Source organism: Triticum dicoccoides, chromosome 2A (assembly GCF_002162155.2).
Source record: "Triticum dicoccoides isolate Atlit2015 ecotype Zavitan chromosome 2A, WEW_v2.0, whole genome shotgun sequence".
Taxonomy (NCBI): domain Eukaryota; kingdom Viridiplantae; phylum Streptophyta; class Magnoliopsida; order Poales; family Poaceae; genus Triticum; species Triticum dicoccoides.
Genome location: NC_041382.1, coordinates 429,132,696 through 429,146,546, shown reverse-complemented (window position 1 = coordinate 429,146,546; position 13,851 = coordinate 429,132,696). Strand labels below are relative to the sequence as shown.

The 13,851-nt window shown below is 45.4% G+C and overlaps 1 protein-coding gene across 1 annotated transcript; it reads left to right on the top strand.

Annotated features, from left to right (window-relative positions):
• Window positions 1-7,279: 7,279 nt before the first annotated feature.
• LOC119359431 (triacylglycerol lipase 2-like) lies at window positions 7,280-9,343 on the top strand. Its single transcript, XM_037625624.1, has 9 exons — window positions 7,280-7,435; window positions 7,528-7,647; window positions 7,746-7,886; window positions 8,003-8,116; window positions 8,216-8,362; window positions 8,449-8,489; window positions 8,590-8,669; window positions 8,756-8,851; window positions 9,018-9,343. The coding sequence occupies exons 1-9, from the start codon at window positions 7,280-7,282 to the stop codon at window positions 9,341-9,343; spliced, it is 1,221 nt and encodes a 406-aa protein (XP_037481521.1).
• The last annotated feature ends 4,508 nt before the right edge of the window (window positions 9,344-13,851 follow it).

Below are 13,851 nucleotides of genomic sequence, written 5' to 3'. Positions count from 1 at the left end.
AGCACACGTCGCCCCTCTTCCTCCTCCCCAGACCCCCATTGGCCCATTTCTCCCCTGTCGCCCCTACTCTACTCGATGGCGAGCTCCGAATCCGAAAGCAGCGATGGACGATCTTGGTCGTCGACTCTCTCGTGGCCGCCGGTAGAGTTAAGTTGCTTCACGCTGCTCGTTACGATTTTCACACGGCTGTCGAAGGAGTGGCACGTCGTCACCGACGGATGCGCGACGTTGGGGCCCGATGCAACACTGGAGCAGTTGAAGCTCCCACGCAAAAATGACCAAATTCGGACACCGAACACGTTGTGTCACGTTCGGCCCGTGTTTTAGGGCTTTTCACTGAGAAACCCGTAGAAAATGCATAGAATACCAGAAATGAACGAAACTTGGCATGCATTTGGCCATGGTGATGTCATTATGTGAAAACAATTGGGTATGTTTGGTGGAGGTGAAAAAAAGTGCATAGAGAGTTGCCCTACCGGCAGACCCGAACGATCCCGGTTGAACATGGTGTATTTTTTGCCATGCACGAAATGGCACCAAATTTTGCCAACATGTGAGCATGCCAATGGCAGTCCCCCATGCAAAAATTGAACGAATTCGGACACCGAACACACATTGTGTCACGTCCGCCCTGTGTTTTAGGGGTTTTCATGGTAAAACCGTAGAAAATGCATAGCCAAAAATGAACGAAACTTGGCATGCAGGTTGGCCATAGTGATGCCATTGTGTGGAAAAATTGGGTATGTTTGGTGGAGGTGAAAAAAAAGTGCTTTGAGACTTGTCCTACCGGCAGACCCGAATGGTTCCGGTTGAACATGGTGTATTCGTTTCCATGCACGAAATGATTCTAATTTTTTTCAGCATGTGGGCATGTCCATGGCAGTTCCCATGCAAAAACTAAACAAATTCGGACACCGAACGCATGTTGTGCCACGTCCGGCCTGTGTTTTATGGTTTTTTCACGGGTAAATGATAATCCCCAAGTGCAAGGAATCATAGTAGGAATTTCTAAAGGTGGAAGTGATAAGTATGGAGTGTCGAACCCACAAGGAGCTAAAGGTAAGATTGATATTCTCTCAAGTCATATCTACCACCGATACGACTCTACGTACACCGAACGTTTGCTTCCATCTAAAAACGAGAAATAAAACTACGTTGTGGGTATGAAGAGGATAGCTTTGCATGATATCGGAGAACTAGAATATAAAAGTAGGTGTTGTTAACATAAAGTTAGAATATATTATTATATATTATAAATAGTGAGTGTGGAATAATGATGGATCGGTGTGCGGAATTGTCCTAGGCAATTGTTAACAAGATCGGTAGTCGTCATTGCAATTTTATAAACATACTTTCTCTTCTTGGATCATATGCACTTATGATTGGAACTCTAGCAAGCATCCGCAACTACTAAAGATCATTAAGGTAAAACCCAACCATAGCATTAAAGTATCAAGTCCCCTTTATCCCATAAGCAACAACCCCCTTACTCGGGTTTAAGCTTCTTTCACTCTAGCAACCCACTATAAGCGAATCATGGACGTATTGCAACACCATACAGCGGAAATCCTTCTCGTGTGCGCGGCACGGAAGGCACCATAGGACAACACCAAAATAAAACATACAACTCAAACCAATCTAGATCATCAATCAACCCAAAGACAGTACGTTGAAAACAGCATCAGTCCGAGTTAGTTCTAATCAAATCATACCAAAACCATATAAAATTGTTATAAACATGGCATTAATACTTTATAAATTATAGATACGTTGGAGATGTATCAGTAAACCATAGAAAATGCATAGAATGCCAGAAAAGAACAAAACTTGACATGCATCCTGGCCATGGTGATGCCATTGTGGGGTGGAAATTGGGTACGTTTGGTGGAGGTGAAAAAAGTGCTTCGAGAATTTCCCTACCGACAAACCCGAACAACCTAGTTGAACATGATGTATTTGTTGCCATGCACGAAATGACACCAAATTTTGCTTGCATGTGGGCATACTCATGACAGTCCCTCACATAAAAATTGAACGAATTCGAACACCGAACGCACATTTCGCCATGTCCGGCCTGTGTTTTAGGGTTTGTTCACCAGAAAAACCCTAGAAAATGCATGAAATGTCAAAAACCAATGAAACTTGGCATGCATGCTTGCCATGATGTTCCCATTGTGTGGAACAAATTGGGTCCGTTTGGTGGAGGTGAGAAAAAAGTGCTTCAAGACTTGCCCTACTGGCATACCCGAAAGGTCCATGTTGTACATGGTTTGTTTGGTGGCATGCATGAAATGACATCAAATTTTGCCAGCGGGTGGGCATGCCCATGGTAAGCCCCCACACAAAATTTGAGCGAATTCGGACACGGAATGCATGTTGTGTCACGTTTGGCCTGTATTTTATGTTTTTTTTCACCAGGAAAACCCTAGACAATGGATGAAATGTCGGAAACCAATGGAACTTGGCATGCATGCTTGCCAAGGTGTTGTCGTTGTGTGGAAATTGTTTGGCTACGTACATTTGGTGAATGTGACAAAAAGTGCTTCAAAACTTGCCCTATCGGCAGACCCGAATGGTCCCGGTTGAACATGGTGTATTTGTTGCAATACACGAAATGACACCAAATTTTGCGAGCATGTAGATTGATAATCATTTGTGTTCAACATCAATTGTTGCGAATTTGATAACAATTTTGCAAAAAGTGTTCAAGTTTATATAATTTTCATACACAATTTAAAATTCTAAAATCGCTGACAAATTTCAAGAAATGGTTAGGATATAAGAAAATGTTTATTTTGATTGTTAATGATAGAAATTGCAAATAACTGGAGCATTTAAATTAGGAAAGACTACATGCTCACAGATACACCCATGTTGCCTAGTCTAGCACACCCCTTTCAACTAATGGTTTTTGGACTATATATAAATGACCCCAACTTTTTGCAGTAGTCTGGCACAAACATATGAGGCATCAATACCAGGTTTGAACGACTTCCAACACTGCAAGTTGCGTCACGTTTGGCCATTTATCGGCCATTTTTCACCGAAAAAACTATAGAAAATGCAAGAGTTGTTGAAAACTCAAACAACTTGGTATGGTGCCTTGAATTGATCGTACAAGGCCATGGAAAAATATCGAGGCCATTTCAACGATATCAGGAAATATTGTGCTCTCAGATGGAGCCTTCTGGTCTACGCGAACACTCTTCATTGAACATGGTGTTTTTCTGGCTTACCTATAGGCAGCATAATGTTCCGTTCATGGTTTTAGTTCCATTTCATCTGGTTACACGGCAGGAGGCATGAATCTAGGCTATATAATAGGGCAGTCTGGTTACACAGTTGTCAGTCAACCAAATAATCCGACCCATGGGTGGCCGAGCTCATGGACACCCAACCCGAACGGGCTGGGTATGGGTCAACATCTTCACCCTAAATAACATCGCAATGATGCAATATTTCAGCTTATTGGACCTTCAAAGGTTGAAGGTGCAACACACATTGTCTAGAAAAATGCATGCTACCCTAAAAAAAGTATATTGCATGCATGTCAGTGAATTGATTACGAGAGCAGGTTGTTTAGTACCACCTCGTTTGCTCTAGCGTCTAGTCGGTGGATCTCTACCATATAAAGAAGATTATGAGGGTGCTGGTTAAGAGGAAATGCATCAACCATGACATGCATTGAGCGAGTAAAATAAAAACGTAATAAAATGCTAGAACCAATGGGTGCCCGAGTTGGTCGGGTTACTCGATGGGTTCAGGCATGGGTCACCCATGTGTAGGGTCCTCGGCGGGCGATGGACCCGACAAGGGATTCGGGCATGAGTCTGGGAGAGGTTGACCCGACCAAACCCGACCCGATTGCCAGCTTAAGTTGCCGGTTTTTAAAATTTTATAAAATGTCAGCCTAAGTTGCCAGTTTTAAATTTAAAAAAATGTTCATAGATTAAAGAAAAGTTCACAAGTTTAAAAAATGTTTGTCAATTTGAAAAAAAAAAGTAAACGAATGTGACAAAAAAGTTCACGAAATTGAAAAAGTTCATGAATCTGACAAAAAAATTACCAATTTGAAAAAAGTTTGTGAAATCAGAAAAAGTTCATCAATTTGAAAAAACTTCACGAATTTGACAAAAAAGTTCATGAAATTGATAAAAGTTTTACAAATAAAAACATTCATTCATTTGAAAAACGTTCGTGGATTCAAACAATAAGTTCACGGATTTGAAAAACGTTCATGAATTTAAGAAAATGTTCACAAATTGAAGCAAATGAAAAAGAAAAGACTGTACGTGGTTTTTTCTATGGATTATTATTAAAAGAAAAGAGTGTAGGTAGCTAGTCACTCAAACCACACGTGGACCGGACGGCATGCGTTTCCTTCGTTCCTTGAAACACGACTCATTTTTTGTTTTGCGTTTATTTATTTTTTAAATGAGGACTGACATGGCGACTCATGCGACGAGAACCTGTACGTCATGCGTACAGAGTACGTGGAATGAATTGTCCATCCATCTTGTGCATACGGACGTTTCCTTCATTTATTTACTGAAACACGCTCACATGTTGTATTTAATATATTTTTTTTGCGTTAACTATATGTGTTTAACACCACGTGTGCGACTCATTTTGTTATCACGGGGACGAGAACGTGTTTTATGAAGAAAAACAAAAATAGAACAAAATCGAAGAATAAAAGGGCCAAAGAAAACAAAACAAAAACCAAACTAAGAAGATGCACAACAAAAAGAATAAAAGAAGTTACTGGGCGCAGCAAGTTAGTTGTCCTAGTTAGTTACAGCGTGTGGACCCCTCAAAAAAAAGTTACAGCGTGTGAAAGTAAATTGAGAGCTTGAGAGTTTGAATCCTACCTCATGCACCTATTTTTTGAAAGTTAAAAAGGGAAAGAAAAATGGGCCGGCCCAAGACGAAGGGGTTGTGCCCTGGTGGGTATATATTATGGTTAAATGACCATATTACCCTTATACGGTTTGTGAGGAAGGGGCGTATTATTTTTGGTTTAAATTAGGTAAGTGCCCGTGCGTTGCACGGGTACACACATATTATGTTGGCTCAACACTAATTGTGGATAACATATACATGTAGGATCTTCATGCACATCAGATGACATTGTTGCATTTTTACTGCTACCATCAGATGATATTGTTGTTCTTTCTATTGCTAAAATCAGTGTTCTTCTTCTTCCTCCTTCACCCACTATCTCTGTCGTAAAGATCTAGGTGTACGGCCTTTGTCAATGGTATAGCCAGCTCGCAATCTCCCTTTCACCCCACTGTACAGTTTTTATATTTCACATTGTGCTGGTCTTAAGTCTCTCTCCCTCTAATAAAAGTGCAAATGTAACCATAGGAATAAATTTCCTTGCTCATCCTTGTTAGCAGGCAAATACTTAAAAAAACAAGAAGGTTAAAGAGGTTTAATAATATATAGAACACAACACAAGGGCAAGAAAATTCTTTGCACAATAAGTCGGCTTAGGGGAAGAAGAGCGACACCACTGCAAATGTACGAAAACATTCATTTATTAGGACACCTTTTTTCTTACAAATTACAAAGAAGAAACTACAGAAAACAGATGCAGCTAGCTCAAAAGTGAAGCAAACATTTGATTTATGCATGTATACACAACATGATCAAGTAAACTGCGACCTGTGATCTACATCGTTTCATATGAGCCCTCTAGCCGGCAGTAACCAACCACCTAGCATAATTACAGCTACAATTTCAGAAAAATATAGGCACAAACCATATATCAAATTTAGTATAGTGTCATATAGTTTAATCTATATAACAAAAGCTGCAAGACTACGGAAATAGAGGCTAAGCTGCCATGAGATCAGCGGACATGTTACAACCTACCGTGGAATAAAGGATGACAGCTCGGGTGTAGCACTGCCATCCTCCAACGCCACCCAGCACAACGCGCCGTGGCGCTCACACAGGCACTCGTCCTCGTCCTCGCAACAGCTGACACGTGATCTTCAGTCTACACCCAACCCATGCCTCCAGTCTCCATCACGTCTCCTGTGGTTGGTCTCTCCGTGCCCACGTGCTGATGACGTCGATGTCCTTCAACTTCTGATGAACAGTGAACTTCTCGAGCTCTTCCTTTCTGATGAACTTGAAGCTCCATTCGCCGTCCATGGGGAACTTCCTCGAAAGTCGACGATGTGCGGAGGCGGTGCCTCCACCCGCTCCGTCTGCTTGCCGTGGTGAGGGAGCAGAGTGAAGCACACAATGGCGTTGACATATCTCTGCCCCTGCCGGCGTCTATGGTCGGAGCGGAAGAGTTAGTGACCACGTAGATGAGGCCATTGGGTGATAAAAGCTGCACTACCGTTGAAGTTTCCGGTCAACTTCCGCTTCCCCTTTCTGGCGACGGCTAGCATGCCCTTGCGCGCCTCCGCCGGAATCTCTGACCATCGTCGTAGGACGGCGTAGCCCTGCGGTTCTTCAGATCGGGCCCCTGACAACCACCCCATCATGATTTCTAGGAGAGATAGGAGAGGGGATTGGATGGGGTGCGGTGCCGGTCCGGGGAGACAGGAAACGGGGTGGAGACGCTCCACGGGAGAGGAGGAATAGAAGGTGGGAAGGGCTCCACGAATGGGAGGCATGGATAGACCACAAGAGGAAGGCAGCGTGCGGGGTCCTTGCTTGATTACCTACCGTGATTTCCCGTGATTTATGCCTCCTCATGAATTTATTGTATTACCATGCTTACCAAAGAACAAATCGATCGCCACCCGGGAATTTATTGCATTGCCTAAGAAAAGAGTGATCTGATTACCAAAGATTGATTTGATTACCAAAAATGAAAGCGTATGAAGGGGTCGCACGAGGAGGATGGACGAAGGGCGGGCGACGTAAGAGGGGAGATGGAACCTTGCGTTTCTTTTAGGTAGTAGAGAAAAAAGTTTGATCGAGAATCGGCGGGAAGTGATGTAAAATGCACGCTTGCCTTTTATTACAAGAAGAAATATTCGGCGTGCTTAAGGAGCCTGCGTGCAACAAGGGTTGATGTGTAAACTATGTTTAAGTGCGCCACAACGCCGTGAATTAGCAAGGTGATGTCTACTTGATAGCTCAATACAATACTGCTTGCAGCCCTCTGGTTAATTAATCTGCGTCGAAAATGACCCGACCGTTCCAACTGGTATAAAAGAAGATGGATCGGGGAGAGAAGAATGTAGATTTCACGTCGACTAGGCCGATCGGTAGAAGAAAAAACTTGTGCGTACGTATGGCCAGATTAACAATGTGGAGAGGCAGCAGCTGCATCCTTAGCCTGTTGGTCGTGATGTGCGTTGGGGCCTCGGCAGCACGATCGGCTCCGGAGGAATCGCTGGCGGCGGCGAACGGCACGTGCCGGTCCAGGGTGGAGCCCTTCGGCTACGGATGCGAGGAACACACGGTACTAATTACTCCAGTAACCAGGCGCGTGTGTTCATCTCATCATGTTTGATTAACTGACGGAAGATTAATTTGGCGGTTGCGTACATGCAGGTGACGACCCAAGACGGATACATCCTAAGCCTGCAGCGAATCACGAGCGGCCGCAGCGGCGAGTCGGCGACGGGCGGCGGTGGGAAAGTGCCGGTCCTGCTGCAGCACGGCCTCATGATGGTATACATATAGAGTACTACGAAAAAGCAACTGTTGGATGTTAATTATGCTTGCGATAGCAAGTGCAAGTGATGACATTTGTTTTGTTGAAATGGCAGGACGGGATGACATGGCTGATGAACTCGCCCAACGAGTCCCTGGGTTACATCCTAGCGGACAACGGATACGACGTCTGGATCGCCAACACGCGCGGCACTGTCTACAGCCTCGGCCACACATCGCTTTCTTCCAGTGATCCGGTGCGTTCCGTGCACGTACATCCTCTCATTAGAAGATGATGTGATGTGCACTCTCTTCTTTGTTGTACTATAGTACTGTAATATGTAATACTAATGCTGGATGAGAACCCCCACAGGCCTACTGGAACTGGTCATGGGACGAGCTAGCCAGCAACGATCTCTCGGCGATGCTGCAGTACGCGTACGACCATTCAAGCCAGCAGAAGGTGCATTATGTGGGCCACTCGCTGGTAAGTCACAAAACAAAACAAAATAGGAGTACTCACCAGGATCTCTCTCAGGGCATCCCGAGTAGATTAAGAAACCTGTGGCATCGTGTGTGAATGCAGGGGACGTTGATCGCGCTGGCTGCCCTGAGCGACCAGCAACAGCACGTGTCGATGCTGCGCTCGGCTGGCCTGCTCAGCCCCATCGCCTTCCTCAACAAGGTGTCGTCGCCCTTGGCGCTGGCGGCGGCCGACGTCTTCCTCGCCGAGGTAATTATGTTTGATCTGATTCCGAGAGTATCACATCACACTCACACGACATGAATCAAAAATAACACTCATGTTTGTGATGGCAGGCTCTTTACTGGCTGGGAATCGATGAGTTCGATCCAACAGGGTAATTTAAGCATTCCCCATTCATTCTCTTCTTCTGAAATTTCGTCTGTTTTGTAACTCAACTGACGATGGCTGGGAACTAATGAGAGATCTCTATACAGGACTGCTGTTCACGGTCTGCTCACTGACATATGCAAGCTACCAGGGGTGAACTGCTACGATCTCATGTCATCGTTTACAGGTATCTGCTTCTATCTCTCCGTTTGTTATTATAACTAACTGAGTAACTGGTCGGCGTACTGAAAGCAACTATTGGTCGACCAACAGGCGATAATTGCTGCCTCGACAACTCCTCTGTCCAGACCTTCCTCGCTCATGAGCCACAGGCTTCTTCAACCAAGAACATGGTCCATTTGGCTCAAAGTGAGTACGCTCTATCTCTTTTCAGTTTCAAAAAAATAAAAAAGTGAGTGCGCCCAGCCACAGTCGATACACCTTTTTTTTCCGTCGAAAAAGAAGGAAAGAAAGAAAGAAAGAGATGAAACAAGATTTCTGGTGTTAACGTGGCCCATATAATTTGACCCAACAGTGATCAGAAGAGGTATAATCGCCAAGTACGACTATGGCGACGCGAGCGACAACATCAAGTACTACGGGCAGGCGACGCCGCCCGTGTACAACGTGTCGGCCATCCCCGACGACTTCCCTCTCTTCCTCAGCAGCGGCGGCAAGGACAGCCTCTCGGACGTGCAGGACGTGCGCCGCCTCGAGCAGGCGCTCAAGTCGCACGACAGCGACACGCTCACTGTTCAGTACCTCGCGGACTACGCGCACGCCGACTTCGTCCTGGCTGGGAACGCCAAGGAAAGAGTCTACGGGCCTCTCATGGCCTTCTTCAGGCTCCAGGACAAATGACGTGGACCCACGACGTGATTGCACTTTATGTGTGATTCATTCATTTAGGATAGGAGTGGTCATACTTGTAAATCATTTGATACTAGCAAATACCTAAATACTTATTTTTATGTATATAGAAACGACAGAAATTATTTTCCATGATGTCGCAGTGGCACCATCACCATAGCCGGCTCCCTTAGAAAATGATACGTGAAGCGTAAACTGAATACTGGACTCTGCAACTTGAGAAGAGTTACATCTGGATACAAAATGTGGTGGCCTTTGAAATTGTTCTCTAAGTGAGGCATACTTTGCTTTTCATCAAGAGAAGATCGCAATCAGCATAAGCTTCTATCGAACTCTACGTGGCAGGCTAAATCTTTATCTTTACCTACTAATAAACCAACTATTGCTTTTGGTCGTCCGTCGTCGCGCGATTTTGCATAAAAGCCCCTATGTTTCCGATAAATCAACCCGCCGTCCTATTTTAACTGGTCAATTGAAAAAACGTTTCGTTCTTACAAAAAGGTCCCTGCATTCATTATTATTTTACACGTGGTGCTACTTTGAGTGCTAAACAAAGAAAAACACGCAGGCACAAGCACGGGCTCTCGTCCTCGCGTACGAGTACTGCTGCGCCGCCGCCGCCGCCGCCATGCACGGCAGCGCGGCCGATCTTTTTCTCCGACCATCCGCCACCTCCCCATCAGCCTCCAATCTTCTCGGGCGACACCCCAAACCTCCTTCGCTACTCGCCCCGTGCGTCGCGCATTGCGGGATTCGTCGTCGACCCGCCCTCCACAGTTCCATTGCATCCCCTTCTCCAGCGTTATCTCCAGCCACTGGTGACTCTAGCCACCGCCCTCCCATCCTCCTCTCCTGCAAGATCGAGGTAACCCGGGAAGGGACAGCAAGACGACACTGTGGGGAGTCAGATCTAGGAGAGGCAAGATAAGGATGGCAGCGACACGGGGGCATAGTGCAGCATATGTACAGATGGGTTGAGCACTCACTGCATTGGTCCATGATCATGCATATTGTTTTCATACAACGGTACTTGCAAGGTATGAACAAATCTGTGTGCATCAATCTACCTTCAAGTGGAGAGGATTGATTTTTTCTGCAATTGTTCAAATTGGAAGTAAAAAATCAACTCTGCATGCTTACTCCCGATCTTACCTTCAGCACCTGATTAACAAAATACGAGTCTCTGATGTGGGAAATTTGATCTGAATCTTGACAAAAACGAACTCAAAATGATTAGGAGGGACTATCTATGCATTACGAGTGTATTAGGAAGGGAATCTGTGCCATACAAGTTAGTGCCAATGGGAAGGCGATCTCTAAGGAAAAAGTAGCTCACTTATCATCGATAGAAGACACTGAAAAGTAGTTCACAAATAAGTGATGGACGGGTCTCAATTATTTTCAGGAGGCCATCATGTTGACAAGAAAGCTGCTGCTCACCCTATTTTTACAACCAGAAAAATGCAATTCTGCAAGAAAGTAAATGTAGGAATTTTTAGGGTGCATCTATACAGGAAACATGTGTGTAACAACAGTTTGATTTGGAAGTTAGAAGCAATGAAAGTTGTAAAACCAAAGTAGCATTGTGCACCTTGTCAACATGAGTGTAATTTGCCACTTCACCTTGTGCACCTTGTGGCCTTCAGCAGCCAGGTTCTCCTCTACTGAATGTGCCTCTGGTAAGATAGTAATACTCTCCTGTGCCTGCACACCTTCAGCTCCATAGCTCCCACCAATTGCAGTTGTTGTGTAGTAGTCTGATGCCATTATCATGTCCAGTTTAGCCCTCATCGCACCATCTACAGCCAAAAGCCACATGTGTCAGTCAATAATCATTTCCAATCAAACAAGATAACATATCTACTATATCAGTAACATTCACAAGTAAAAGAGGGGCCAGGGTAGATCGGCTCATCGGCGCGGGCGAGCCATAAGCGGGCATGCTGGCCACAGGCCTGGAGCGCGTCGCGGACTCGCGGTAGGACACGCTCACTGCGGAAGCAGGAAGAGGGGCGCGCATGGAGGCGCTTGAGCTCGCCGATGATGGCGGTGAAGCTGGGCTTGGAGCGCATAACCTCCTTCTGCTCCTGGTTAAGCCTCTGGCCGAGGCGGCCGCCTCATCCATCTACGTGATGCGGTTCTTCTTCTTGCGCACATACCGCAAGAGGTCACGGCCATGGCGACCGTGCGCCGCCAAGGTCGACGACTACAGCCAGGGCAACATGGGACCAAAGCCAGGATGTGGCGCTCGCCGCTCGGGGCAGTGCATAGACGATGCCGGGGAGACCATGCTGAGGCGTGGGACGGTGGGAGTGTCGAATCCACTTGGTAGAGGAGGTAGTGTGGGCTGAGATGTGCATGAGGGGTGCTGGAAAGCGACGGTTCTCACCGTCGGCGGTTGGAATTGACCGGCAGCCGTGAGGTGGAGAAGGGGATCGAGGACAGCTTCAGTGAGAGAGTTCGGGAGGGAGGAGAAAACGGGACAGATGGAGGAGAAAACACAGAGACACAGGGGGCTGCCCAGCGCGTGGCACGTGAAAGTGCGTTATATCGACTAGAGGGGGTGAATAGGCGATTTTTATGAAAGTCTTCAAAACGTGGAAGTTTCGAAGACAAACGATAGAAATAAACCTATTACCATGCAGCGGAAGGTAGACTACACTAGGCAAACCATAGTCAAGTATTCAATGAAGTGAAAGCACAATGACTAATAGCAGCTAGGTAGTAAGGATCAGGTAGGAAGATATTATGAAGCCAATCAGAACAAGCAGTCACTCAGTGAAGACAAAAAATAGTGCAATCATACAATGACTTCACAAGGACCAACAGTAAGTAAAGGGGAGGGAAGGATGAAACCAGTGACTCGTTGAAGACAATGATTTGTTGGACCAGTTCCAGTTGTTGTGACAACTGTAAGTCTGGTTAGGGCGGCTAGATATTTAAACCTGAGGACACACAGTCCTGGACACCCAGTCCTGAACACGCACCTCAGGACACCCAGTCCTCATCGTATTCCCCTTGAGCTAAGGTCACACAGACCTCGCCCAATCACTCTGATAAGTCTTCAAGGTAGACTCCCAAACCTTCACAGACTTCGTTCACCGGCGATCCACAAGAACTCTTAGATGCTCAGAACGCGACGCCTAACCGGCTGGAGGATTCACAGTCCTCAAGTGTAATAAGTCTTCAGATCACACAGACAGGAAGACTTAAGTGATGCCTAACACTCTTTGGCTCTGGGTGGTTAGGGCTTTATCCTCGCAAGGAATTCTCTCTCAAAGGCTTCGAGGTGGGTTGCTCTCAAACGACCAAAGCCGTACTTTAACTCTGAGCAGCCAACCGTTTATGGTTGTAGGGGGTGGGCTATTTATAGCCACTAGGCAACCCGACCTGATTTGTCCGAAATGACCCTGGGTCACTAAGGAACTGACACGTGTTCCAACAGTTAGATTTCAAACACACACGGCAACTTTACTTGGGCTACAAGCAAAGCTGACTTGTCCGACTCTGGACAAGATTTGCTCTCATTGTCTTCACTCGAAGACATAGGTTTTGGTTAAGCATCACTTCGGTCATTCTGACTGTTTCTCTTGGACCCCACTTAACAGTACCGTGGTTCCTATGACTCAATAAAGAAGAAAAAGAACTACGAAAGATCTGAGTCTTCGAGCTCCATAGGCTTCATGCGATGTCTTCTCTTGTCATAGTCTTCAATGTGAATATCTTCACATACCACCTTTGACATCAATGTCTTCATACATTTTTAGGGGTCATCTCTGGTAGGAAAATCGAATCAATGAGGGACTTCTACCTGTGTTATCCTGCAATTCTGACAAACACATTAGTCCCTCAACTAGATTTGTCGTCAATACTCCAAAACCAACTAGGGATGGCACTAGATGCACTTACAATCTCCCCCTTTTTGGTGATTGATGACAAACTAGTTGAAGTTTTCAACGGGGAATATAATATGTGAAATTGTAAAGGATAAGGAATTGTCTTCATAAGTTGCAAGGGCTCCCCCTGAAGATGTGCATATAAGTAATTTGCTTTTGGAATGCAAATGCACATGGCAGGTTGTACTCGTGGAGATCCTCTTCAACTTATGATGACAATTCATTATGCATGTGAAGGTATGTGAAGATAATGACATGCATAATGGAAAATGGACATCTGCAAAATGATCTAAGTGCGGAATTTATCGTCGCACATGCGGAATTTATCATCGCATCACAAAGTAGCAAATAAGTAGCAGACGACCATCGAGTTTAGGTGTTACAACTCAAAGAACCAAATGTATCAAAACGAGAGTTGTAAACACTAGGCAAAATATAAAGCAACCACCCATGTGGACCCGCTTGAAGACTATCAAACTCATATGCTTCTCCCCCTTTTGTCAGTAAGGACCAAAAAGGTTAAAGACATAGAGCATCTACTCGTTCCCATGAAGAGTAGGTGAAGCAGCGGGGTCGTCGGTGGTGTTCGGCGGTGCAGAAGAA